Below are 13309 nucleotides of genomic sequence, written 5' to 3' on the forward strand. Positions count from 1 at the left end.
TCAAACTAAAGGTTTTTTTTACGGATCGGACTAAACCAAATGATTCTCAAATGAGCATCGGACTAACTGACTCACTGAACCGAAAACCGTTTCTTCTTCGAACATAGTGAACCGAGGATTTGACTGATTGGGCGAAACGTTACAAATTAACTCGTACTGTAAAATGCTTATATATGTATATAGGATATATATTTATTCATGTATTTATATATATATATAAACAAAATGAATCATATATATGATTCCTTTTGAATAGGTTCTTTAAACGAATTGTTTTTTTTTTAGAACCGATTCGCGCAAAGGAATCATGACTAATCCATCATTACTGAATCATGCGTGGAAAACGGGGCGTGGCTAGTTGGATCACGCGTGAAAATGGGACGTGGTCAGAGTTTTGTCACGCATGGCTGCTCTTATATTTATTACTGCATTGGTGGGTCCTTAAGGAGAATTCGCACAAGAGGAGGAGGAGGAAGATGAGGATGGGCATGAACGCATCCAGCTGCTGTAGACAGACGCATGGAAGTTCAGGGCTGGATGCTTTTCTCGGAAAAGCTTTTATGAGTTATATAATAGATAAGATGCTGGAAATTACGTAAGAAATCAGGTGATCTACCAGACATAGACAGTGGCAGCATGCATATATATGTGTGTGACTGCTAACAGTATACTATTTTAGGGTATCATGCAACTATTATGTTGTCTCCAAATATAATCGGGAGAATATAGCTAATAATAATTTAAAGTATGGACTTGTTTGACTAAGTTATGTTTTGGTTTTTATAATATTAAAAACTATGTGTATATATGCAGTTCCAGTCAAACGTTTTTGAACAGTAACATTTTTAATGTTTTTTAAAGAAATCTCTTCCGCTCACCAAGCCTGCATTTATTTGATCCAAAGTACAGAAAAAAAACAGTAAAAATTTTGAAATATTTTACTATTTAAAATAACGGTGTTCTATTTGAATACATTTAAAAATGTAATTTATTCCTGTGATCAAAGCTACATTTTCAGCATCATTACTCCAGTCTTCAGTGACACATGATCCTTCAGAAATCATTCTAATATGCTGATTTGCTGTTCAAGAAACATTTTTTATTTTTGTTGAGTACATTTTTTAGTATTCTTTGATGGATAGAAAGATCCAAATATCAGCATTTATCTAAATAAAAAGATTTGTAACATTCAAATCTTTTGTGGTATTTGTAACATACCATTCAAAAACTTGGAGTCTGTATCATTTCTTTGGAGGGAAAGAAATGAATACTTTTATTTAGCAAGGATGCTTTAAACCGATCAAATGTTATAATAAAGACATTTATAATCATGGGCGTAAATTTCATTTAACAGTAGGGGGGACAATAAATATAAATTTTCTCATGAGCAATTTTTGAAGGGGACACAAATAATACAGTCAAATTGTACTTATTAAGATATGTCCCCACAGTGAAAAACTTTGCTTCTATCATTATTATTGTAGCATGGAGACTGCTTCATTATGGTTATCTTTTCAATATAATAATAATAATAATAATAATAATATTTTTGAGCAGCAAATCAGAATATTAGAATGATTTCTGAAGGATCATGTGACTGTAATAATGATACTAAAAATTCAGCTTTGAATTCAGGGGAATAAATTACATTTTAAAATATATTCAAATACAGTTTTTTTAAATAGTAAAAATATTTCAAAATGTTACTGTTTTTGCTGTACCTTGTTTTAAAAAAATGCAGGCTTGGTGAGCTGAAAAGTTCTCTAAAAACATGAACATCTTATTGTTCAAAACTGAATGGTAGTGTGTATATATACAAATGTTAAAATTATTTTATTTTATTTTAAGTTGTAAATAAAGAGGAGTTTCAAAATAGGTTCTACATAATTTCTGTTTTTTCAGTGTATAGATAAACTCCATCCAATACCGTTTAAAAAAACATTCCAGGACAAAATATTATGATTGCTACAACAGTTATAGTCAAGACTAGATCGTCCAAGAACCTGACCAATCAAGATTTAGCCTGGAAACAAGCTGTTGATTTTAATGAATTTATTGCAGCATTCATCTGAATCCCTGAGCTAATTTTTTTATGGTTGTCTAGTAAGCTTCCGGATTCTTACAAATTCCCTTTAAGCATGCTAAACAGTGGTTAAGGTAATTGTTATATCTTGTGCAGAAACAGACCTTAACCAAGACCCAGATGCAGACATAAGATCCAGATCAAGGCCTCAACATCATGAGATAAAGGCTGAAAACAAACCTTTTTAAATCACAGGACATTACACTTCCTAAAAATCTGCAAAGTATGACATTATATCTGGTCTTATGAAGATCTTATAACACTCCCAAATGTATTTTAAGCTCTTCAGCTGTTAAAACAAATGTAACATTCCACTTGTTAATTCAGACAATAAACATTATATGTAATCTTGGACCACATAACCACTCTTAAGGATCAATAAAAAAGCTGAATAATAAGCTTTTCCTTGATGTATGTTTGTTAGGATAATTGTTTGTTAGGACAATATTTGGTTGAGAAACAACTATTTGAAAATCTAGAATCTGTGAGTGCAAAAAAATCGAATTATTGAGAAAATTGACTTTAAAGTTGTCCAAATGAAGTTCTTAGCAATGCATATTACTAATCGAAATATCTTCATGGAACATGATCTTTAATTAATATCCTAATGATGATATTTCGCATAAAAACCCCCCTGATAATTCTGACTCATACAATGTATTTTCAGCTATTGCTACAAATATACCTGTGCTACTTAAGACTGGTTTTGTGGTCCAAGGTCACATGTCTAACCGTGCCTTGTAAGACCAGTCCAACAAAAGCCACTCAGCAAATCATTGATTTTCAGTTGTTTTAATGGAGACACTGATTAACCTTATTCTGTGATGAGTTACATTAATTTCCATAGTTTCCGACTCACAGCCAGACTTAGAAAAGAAAAAAAAAAGTATATCAATACGCTGTTGCTGCAAAACTAAGGTACATTATTTACATTCCAAAAAACGAACAGAAACATCAAAACAAAATAAGAATAATAATAAACAACAGTGCCGATGGTTCTTAGGGATGGGAGTGAATACTGAAGCCTAGAAATGGCAAGTTAAAGTTCTTAACTGAACTGTGTCCCAGAATGACTCTACGGTGCAGCCCTGGCGGCCCGGAGCCAAAGCAAAGACATTTCAAGAACTTCTGAGAGAGTTTCGTCTCTCTCCTCAGATGTTTAAAAAACACTCTGTAAGAAAGAAACTAAATACTTAAACAGACCAGGAAGAAAAACATTCCTGATCTCGTTCTTAACGTTCCATTGCAGTAGCCCGTCTGAATCCAGGGGAGGTTTCCTGAAGTGCACTTGCTCATGAGGCCGTGAGTCGCCTCCTTGGCACCAGAACCTGTCGGATCCTGTCCGTCTTCAGTCATGTCTAGGACTAGAAAACAACAGGTGGGAATATCTTGAAAAGGAACGGGGGTTGGGAAAGTGAAGGAATGGATAGGAGATACATGGTGCTTTTAGGGGAAATGTGCAAATCAGTTTCTTAAATCAATGCTGGCCATTTTGGTTTGGCATTCAAGGGCTGGAACGCTCAAGAAAAAAAATACTGGAGCTGGATTAACAATCCCTCTTCTTTCTGTCTGGTTAAAATGTATGTTTTCAGTCACCGGTGTTAATGTTTTGGCCCCACAGGGCACCTACTGCAGTAGTGCATTAACAAAACAAAAAACAGAAATAAAACCGTCATCGTTTTCCTACAGTTTGAAACCATCCCACAATAATAATAATAATAATAATAATAATAATAACAACAACAATAAAGACAATAATAATATTAATAATGCTTCAAAGATGCAGGAAATTATTGCCTAAGGCATGATTCTATACAATATTTTCAGTACATACTTTGTAAGTGTTTAAGGAAAACAATCCTTGTATCTGCTACCTGTTCAAAAAGAATGTACAGCTTGATTACTCTAGTTTTGTGCCTTAGTCCTTTTTGCTGCTTTTTCACATTTTCACCTTTTTTCTTTCTTTACAGCTTCAGTTCGTTGGCAATTTTCGAGGCGATGTTCTTGAAAGCGATGGACGTTCCTGATATCCGCTTGAAGCGCACGCCGTTTAGCGAGAGGCGGGGCAGTTTGCACACCTCCATCTCCCATTGGACCAAGCTCTCGGCGTGGCCGTCGCCGTGGACGCATAGAAGCAGGAAGCGCTCGCGCTGCTCGTAATCGCAGTTGTTGGCGTCCAGGACTTTGCGGATCTCGCGCATCATCTCTGTGGGCTCCATGGACGAGGTGGTCTTCATGCTCCAGGTGAAGCGTAGCGAGCGGGGTTTGGCGTCTTTATTTTCCTCTTTCTGATCCCCAGACACATTACGACTGCAGGAGAGAAGAGAGAACGGTCAGAGAAAGTGTTTCGACTTTGAATAACTTTCTGATAATGTACTCACCACCATGCCATCCAAGATGTTCATGTCTTTCTTTCTTCAATCAAAAAGAAAGGTTTTTGAGGAAAACATTTCAGGATTTCTCTCAATATAGTGAACTTCAATGGTGGCCAATGGGTTGAAGGTCCAAATTGCATTTTAATGCAGCTTCAAAGGACTCTAAATGATCCCAGCCAAGTAATAAGGGTCTTATCTAGCGTAACAATTGGATTTTTTGCAAAAAATGTATATGCTATTTAACCACAAATGCTCATCTTGCACTAGTTCTACAATGCATACACGCTTAAAAATAAAGGTTCTTTATTTGCATCAATGGTTCTATGTAGAACCTTGAACATCCATGGAACCTTTCAAATGAAGAAAAGGTTCTTTAGATTTTTAGAATATTCTTTAAAATGGTTCGTTTGGGAACTGTTGACTGAAAGGTTCTTTCGGGAACCAAAGAAAACACCCTTTTGGAACCTTTATTTTTGCGTTCACGCATGGAAAGGTCATGCGTGGTTAGTTCTTCATCTGTGTACTTCGGTTCAAAAAGGTATAGGGGCAAAAAACTCCATCTCATTTTCTCCTCCAACCTTTTTTTTGTAAAAGGCGTTTGACTTTCTTTGCACGTTCGCTTAGTAAACATTGGGTTGGTACTTCTTGGTCACTTGTGAATTTTCCAACGTGACTATGTAATGTGTGAGGTCAAGCTAGTGGTAAGTCGAGCATATGTGGTTAAAAAGTATAACATTTTTTATTTTTCTTTCAACCTATCAACCTGTTGGCTCCCATTGAAGTCCACTATATGGAGAAAACATTTGGCATGTTTCCTCAAAAACCTTCATTTCTTTTCGACTGAATCTTGAACGACATGGGGGTGAGTAAATCAGGACATTTTTATTCTGGAAGTGAACTAATCTTTTAAGGCTAGAAATGTACATGTAGTTTTTCTGGCTATTTCATTAATACATCTTGGAACAAAACAAAAGAATTACTCCACTTCCAGAATAAAAATTTTCAGATAATTTGTCTTCCAATATATTCATCTTACTTTCTTAAGTCGCAAAGAAATTAAGTTTTTTGAGGAAAACATTCCAGGATTTTTATCCATATAGTGGACTTCAATGGTGCTCAACGGAGCAAGATTAAAAATGCAGTTTCAATGCAGCTTCAAAGAGCTCTAATTGATTCAAGCCGAGAAATAAGGGTCTTATCTAGCAAATTGAACAGTTATTTTCTTAAAAAATTAATATTTATACTTTTTTTTTTCCAACCATCAACCCATTGGCTCCCATTGAAGTCCACTATATGGGGAAAAACATTTGGAAACTACATTTGGAATGTTTTCCTCAAAAACCTTTTTTTTTCGACTGAAGAAAGAAAGACATGAACATCTTGGATGACATGGGGGTGAGTAAATCAAGATTTTTTTTTATTCTGTAAGTGTACACATGAACGCTTTTTTAGGCTGCCACTAGTTTTTACTTTTATTAGTAATTAAATTTGTGAAAACATCTACAATAGTGTTTTTTTGGGCTATTTCATTGATACTTTTTGAAACAAAATAAAAGGACTACTCCACTTCCAGAATAAAAATTTAGTTTACTTACCCCATGTCATCCAAGATGTTCATGTCTTTCTTTCTTCAGTCACAAAGAAATTAAGTTTTTTGAGGAAGACATTCCAGAGTTTTTCTCCATATAGTGGACTTCAATGGTGCTCAATGTATTGAAGGTTAAAAATGCAGTTTCAATGCAGCTTCAAAGAACTCTACACAATCCCAGCCAATGAATAAGGGTCTTATCTAGCGAAACGATCGGCCAATTTCTTAAACAAATGCTCATCTTGTCTAGCTCTATGATTTGCATGCATACTCAAGACAGTTAAGGTATGTTGAAAAACTCCCATCTCATTTTCTCCTTCCAACTACATCACTGTTTTACCTTTTTTGTAAAGGGCGTTTCACCTTCTTTGCATGCTGGGTCGGTACTTCAGCAGCGATGTAGGGTCATTTTGAAGGTGGAGGAAAAAAATTAGATGAACGTTTTTCGACTAAGCCTAACTATTAAACCGGAGTGCACAGAGTACCTAGAGCTAGACAAGATGAGCATTTGAGGTTAAAAAGTGTATATATATATATATATTTAAATAACCAATCGTTTCTCTAGATAAGACCCTTTTTCTTGGCTGGGAACATTTAGAGCCATTTGTAGCTGCATTTAAACTGCATTTTGGAAGTTCACAAGGACCATAGAAGTCCAATATACGGACAAAATTCCTGAAATGTTTTCCTCAGAAAACAATTTCTTCACGACTGAAGAAAGAAAGACATGAACATTTTAGATGACAAGGGTGTGAGTACATTATCTGTAAATTTTTGTTCTGGAAGTGAACTACTCCTTTAAAACCAAGCTTGCACTGATAGGAGGACCTTCACTGTGAAGATGCTGGTGTGTTTAAATGAATATTTTTCACAAGTTCTTATACATCTTTTCACTGTTTTCAGTGACAACACATCATGCACTGAGGCACCTGAGTGCATTTGACATGCAGTGAACACAAAAATGCCCATGCAGAGATACAGAAACAGTGCAGTGAGCAACTCAAGAGTGCCAAAATAAGAATATGAAAAAAAAAAACCCTCATTAAACTGGTTTTGAGGTGTGATTTTAAACAACTCTTTGCCTTAAACAGCACTAATAATCATGTTGTATTTTCTTCTTTTTGCCACAAGGGGGCAGAGCAATAGAGATAAATGTCAATGCAAACAAATGCTTACTGAGTTTGTGACAGATCAAAAAATTAATATTCACAGAACATATTTTAACTTCATTGGCCTATTTAAGACTCATAAAAGGCTCACTGGTATTTAATTCAGCCAGATGCCAGGTTATGCATGTTTGTAAAGAATTATTCACCACAATGAGGTTGAGTTAGAACTGAAAAAAGTCCAAAAGATGGGAAATGATAGTGTAAAATTAGAACTGTAAAACCAGATGTCCTGTCTCACCTTGAATCCTCATACCTCCCATTTCTATCGCATTCTGCCGGCACTCTTTAAAAAAACAGGATGAGAAAGAGAGAAATAGTTTAGAGGCAAGAAAATCTGAGACTTGGCTGATTGAGGAAAGGAAGATAAGACAACACTAGCTTTTCAGACATCCTAGGACAAAAGAGAGAGAGAGAGAGAAAATATCAAAGCCAATGTTGCGTTCGCCAACAACAGATACAATTTCCTGTGTGAGTGGAGAGGAATATTGGACATGCACTTAAAGTTGACCTGTGTGGAGAGATAACATGGGAGAGGAGGAGACAGAGGGTATTAGAGATACCCTTTCTGTACCCTATGATTCAACTTCCTGTTCTAAATAGATTTCATGCAGTGGACACAACTGAGCTCATTTAGTCTGGTAAGAAAGACAAAACATGATTTAAAAGAAAGGGCTTTCGCATAATAAAAAAATGGAAGATCTCCTTTATAAAAAATGGTGTGGGGCAGTGTGGGATAAGCTGTGCAACTTTTATCCAGGCTGCTGTCTTCTAGGCTGGAAGAAATTCTAAAGTTTTACAATTAATATTGATAATTATAAATATTTAATATTCATTATTCATTAAGCATGTTAATTAATATTTCAGGATATGTGCTCTTAAATTATATGATGAGAATGAGGCTGAAAGCTGTTGTTGGCGCAGCTTACCCCAAATCATGTGACACACTTCCTTTTTGGGAAAGCTGCTTTAATTAACATTTCATGGTAAATTTACACTACAGTAAGATTTGATATTGTTATTTAGAAAGGATGCATCAAGACTGATCATAAGTGACAGTAAAGGCAATTAGAATGTTACAAAATTTCAAAATTTCAATAAATGCTTTTCTTTTGATCTTCCTATTCAAAGACTTCTGAAAAAATGGGAATGATTTCTGAAGGATCATATGACTGAAAACTGTTGTAATGGCTGAAAATTCAGCTTTGCATCACAGAAATAAATTACATTTTAAAATATATTAAAAGACAAAACTGTATTTTTAAATTGTAATATTTACAATTATATTTCACAATATTACTTTTATATTCTTTATTTATAACTTTAATAGAGGGAGCAAAAAAGAGACTTCTTTAAAAACCAAACAATAGTATATGACATGTATTCAGGGGAAATATAAATTAAATAAATATATTTTAGATATACACTACCAATCAAAAGTTTTTTAAACAGTAAGATTTTGAATGTTTTTTTAAAGAATTATCTGCATTTATTTGATCCATAATACAGCAAAAGCAGTAATATTGTGAGACATTTTTACTATTTAAAATAACTGATTTCTATTTGAATGTATTTCAAAATGTAATTTATTCCTGTGATCAAAGCTACATTTTCAGCATCATTACTCCAGTCTTCAGTCTCACATTATCCTTCAGAACTCATTTTAATATGCTGATTTTCTGTTTAAGAAACATTTATTATTATTATTATTATTATTAATAATAATAATATTTACAGTTTTGCCCACACAGAGTACATTTTTTTAGGATTCTCTGATGTATTAAAAGATCCAAATATCAGCATTTATCTGAAAATAAAAAGCTAATAATTTCTTTTTTGGGGAAAGAAATTATAGAAATTGATACTTTTATTTAGCAAAGATGCTTTAAATTGATCAAAAGTGATGATAAAGATATTTATAATGTTAAAAAATGATATTTATTTCAGATAAATACTGTTCTTCTGAACTTTCTTATCAAAAAATAAATGAAAAAAACTCTAATAATATTTTTTTTTTTTGAGCAGCAAATCACGATATTAGAATGATTTCTGAAGGATTGTGTGACTGGAGTAATGATGCTACAAAATTAGCTTTGAAATCAGAGGAATAAATTACAGTTATTTGAAATAGTAAATATATTTAAAAAAAATTTACTTCTGTACTTTGGATCAAATACTTCTTGAAAAAACAAAAAAAAACTGACTAGTAGTGTAAATTAAAAAAAAATCTAGCATAAAATGCATATTTTTAGTTTCAGGCAGCTGTATATGATGGGTTTCGAAATGCATATTAATGTGATAATGCATAGTTCACTAGATTACTTGGATCACACAACCCACTGACAATTCTGAACCCACTCTCCCTTTTTATGACATTAATGCTACGTAAAACACATTAAATATAGATATATTCAGTTATAAGTGCACATTAATCATCCATTATACAAAACAGAATATGTAAAAGCGATTGGGAGAGGTCATGCAGCAGCGTGGGCAGTGAGCAGCGGTCAGGAGTGCTCTTATGGGGCAACAATAAAAGGCAAACAGCCTGTGAGAAATGATCAGCATCCACTGGGACAGCTTCCTCACTGCATCCTGTAACTTCTGAAAGGAATATTATGGGTTAAATACAATGTACAGTCGTGGCCAAAAGTTTTGAGAATTACATAAATATTGGAAATTGGAAAAGTTGCTGCTTAAGTTTTTATAATAGCAATTTGCATATACTCCAGAATGTTATGAAGAGTGATCAGATGAATTGCATAGTCCTTTGCCATGAAAATTAACTTAATCCGAAAAAAACTTTCCACTGCATTTCATTGCTGTCATTAAAGGACCTGCTGAGATCATTTCAGTAATCGTCTCGTTAACTCAGGTGAGAATGTTGACGAGCACAAGGCTGGAGATCATTATGTCAGGCTGATTGGGTTAGAATGGCAGACTTGAGGGTGATGCTTTAAATCATTGTTCTTCCATTGTTAACCATGGTGACCTGCAAAGAAATGCGTGCAGCCATCATTGCGTTGCATAAAAATGGCTTCACAGGCAAGGATATTGTGGCTACTAAGATTGCACCTAAATCAACAATTTATAGGATCATCAAGAACTTCAAGGAAAGAGGTTCAATTCTTGTTAAGAAGGCTTCAGGGCGTCCAAGAAAGTCCAGCAAGCGCCAGGATGGTCTCCTAAAGAGGATTCAGCTGCGGGATCGGAGTGCCACCAGTGCAGAGCTTGCTCAGGAATGGCAGCAGGCAGGTGTGAGCGCATCTGCACGCACAGTGAGGCCAAGACTTTTGGAAGATGGCCTGGTGTCAAGAAGGGCAGCAAAGAAGACACTTCTCTCCAAAAAAACATCAGGGACAGATTGATCTTCTGCAAGAAGTATGGCGAATGGACTGCTGAGGACTGGGGCAAAGTCATATTCTCAGATGAAGCCTCTTTCCGATTGTTTAGGGCATCTGGAAAAAGGCTTGTCTGGAGAAGAAAAGGTGAGCGCTACCATCAGTCCTGTGTCATGCCAACAGTAAAGCATCCTGAGACCATTCATGTGTGGGGTTGCTTCTCATCCAAGGGAGTGGGCTCACTCACAATTTTGGCCAAAAACACAGCCATGAATAAAGAATGGTACCAAAACACCCTCCAACAGCAACTTCTTCCAACAATCCTACAACAGTTTGGTGAAGAACAATGCATTTTCCAGCACGATGGAGCACCGTGCCATAAGGCAAAAGTGATAACTAAGTGGCTCGGGGACCAAAACGTTGAAATTTTGGGTCCATGGCCTGGAAACTCCCCAGATCTTAATCCCATTGAGAACTTGTGGTCAATCCTCAAGAGGCGGGTGGACAAACAAAAACCCACTAATTCTGACAAACTCCAAGAAGTGATTATGAAAGAATGGGTTGCTATCAGTCAGGATTTGGCCCAGAAGTTGATTGAGAGCATGCCCAGTTGAATTGCAGAGGTCCTGAAAAAGAAGGGCCAACACTGCAAATACTGACTCTTTGCATAAATGTCATGTAATTGTAGATAAAAGCCTTTGAAACGTATGAAGTGCTTGTAATTATATTTCAGTACATCACAGAAACAACTGAAACAAAGATCTAAAAGCAGTTTAGCAGCAAACTTTGTGAAAACTAATATTTGTGTCATTCTCAAAACTTTTGGCCATGACTGTACAATCTCTATTGATAGTATCTCTGGCAAAAGAAAAAAAAAAAAAAATGACGGCCATCCAAAATCAGCCATGTTATAGTTACTGTATATTTTAAAAGTCACATTTTTGTATCTAAACAAGTGAGATTTACTTTCTTTTGTAATCGACAGCAGGCCACAGATGCTGTCAATAGAGATTAACTTGTATATATCCTAGAATATTCTTTAAAAATGATAAACTTTTCTCACTGATAAAGAACAAGAGTTTTCAAAAGGGTCACCTGACCAACTCCTGGATTAGAAAAAAAATCTCAAATTCTCCATCGAAAAGCAAACTGTTATCTGTTGATGTCATAACAGCACTGGTGGGAATGAAAGCGCTGGGATTGCGAGACTACCTGGAGGAACAACATGATTGGGAAGGTCAAAAAAGGAAGAGCTGGAATCAGAAAATCCTGTACAAATGCTACTAGAGGTGGATTCTGGAGCATGAGGGTAAAATTGGGAGTGGGTGGTTATCGCAAAAGGCAATCTTGGTACCTTCACTCCAGAAATCTTGTAAGAACCCCTCTCAATCGCCACATCTGTCAGCTGCTAAATTAAGAGCCCAGTAGGGTGGCCTGAATTACACAACCAAGAGCAAGTCTGTTACCGTATCGCAGGAAATGCATTAATGCGTTTCTTTTCTTATCGTCAGAGTATATTAATATATAAAGTTGAATTTTTAAGTGATATACCACAGTATATGGTAATGATGACTTATATACGTCTCATGAAACCTGTCAGGAACACACCATATGTCACATTAAAATAAAACAAAATACATTTTTTATGCCAAATTTAATAATTTGCAAAAAGAAAAAAAAAAAGAAAAAAGAAAAACTATTTTAGGTCGATAATGACTTTTGCACAACATTTTCATGTGAATTAAGAATGTTTTCCTGCCTAATTCTCATTACTGTAATGCAGAAAAAAAAATCTCATTACTGATAAGCAAAAAGGATTAAATTGTTATTAAAAGTTAATTTAATATTTAAATGATCAAGTATTTATATCACAGTAGCAATTGCTGTACTGCCTTTAATTTAAGCATAATAAAAATAAATAAATAAATAAATATTATACTATATTATAATAGTTTTAATCAAAATTATATTACACTATTATAATATATTAAAATGCCAACATAATGAATGAATAAATAAATAAATAAATAAATATATATATATATATATATATATATATATAAACAAGATTTTGCATTATAGTAATGGAAATTTTGTGGGAAAATGTGGCAGAAATTGCAAAAAAAGTCGCAAAAATAAATTCCAGATTCCAAAATAAAAAGATAAATAAATATAAATTACAAAATAACAGACTAATAACTTTTTTATTAAAAAAAGTAACTATTTAATTATGTATTATACTATATTATAATAATTATAAATAAATATAAATAAATAATATATTTAAATATGTTGCAAAAATAAATTCCAGATTCTAAAAAAAAAAAAAAAATAATAATAATAATAATAATAGACTAATAACTTTTCTTTTTTTTTTAAAGTAACAATTTCCCATTTCTTTTGATTTCAGAGTGCGACCTAGGTATGTTTTTATTCTGTTACATATAAATTAAAGAGCAAAACAACATTATTTCAGTTTAAAAGTTTGGATACTTCATGGCTGACTGAAAAACCATCATCGAACTAATGTTCCCACTACTGAATGCTGCAGTTTATCATCTCACTGTACAAAACACACACAACCTTCCTTGAAGATAAAAGGTGTGACTGGAAAATGTGGCTCTAATGTTGAAAACTGTAAGAAGACTAATGAATCTACTGTGCTCAGTTGTCCTGTAAAAAGGCATGCATGAGTGATTAGTAATGTCTGTCAGGTGCTGCTCATCAGAAAAACAGCAGAAGTCTCAGGCATGCTC

The 13309-nt window shown here is 34.3% G+C and overlaps 1 protein-coding gene across 8 annotated transcripts in view; it reads right to left on the reverse strand.

Moving 5' to 3' along the window:
• Positions 1-2092: 2092 nt before the first annotated feature.
• mark3b (MAP/microtubule affinity-regulating kinase 3b) overlaps positions 2093-13309 on the reverse strand; it is an 86561-nt gene continuing 75344 nt past the window's right edge. For 3 of the 8 annotated variants that reach the window (XM_073816353.1, XM_073816355.1, XM_073816352.1), the window contains 2 exons: positions 7454-7498; positions 2094-4393 (listed from right to left, as the gene is read on the reverse strand). In XM_073816353.1, the coding sequence (XP_073672454.1) occupies positions 4048-4393; positions 7454-7498 (391 nt within the window). In that variant the 3' untranslated portion in view covers positions 2094-4047. Of the gene's footprint in view, positions 4394-7453; positions 7499-11907; positions 11988-13309 lie in introns of all 8 variants that reach the window. The other 5 variants (XR_012338090.1, XM_073816351.1, XM_073816356.1 and 2 more) reach the window with 5 other exon arrangements.

This window comes from Garra rufa, chromosome 13 (genome assembly GCF_049309525.1).
Source record: "Garra rufa chromosome 13, GarRuf1.0, whole genome shotgun sequence".
In the NCBI taxonomy this organism is placed as follows: domain Eukaryota; kingdom Metazoa; phylum Chordata; class Actinopteri; order Cypriniformes; family Cyprinidae; genus Garra; species Garra rufa.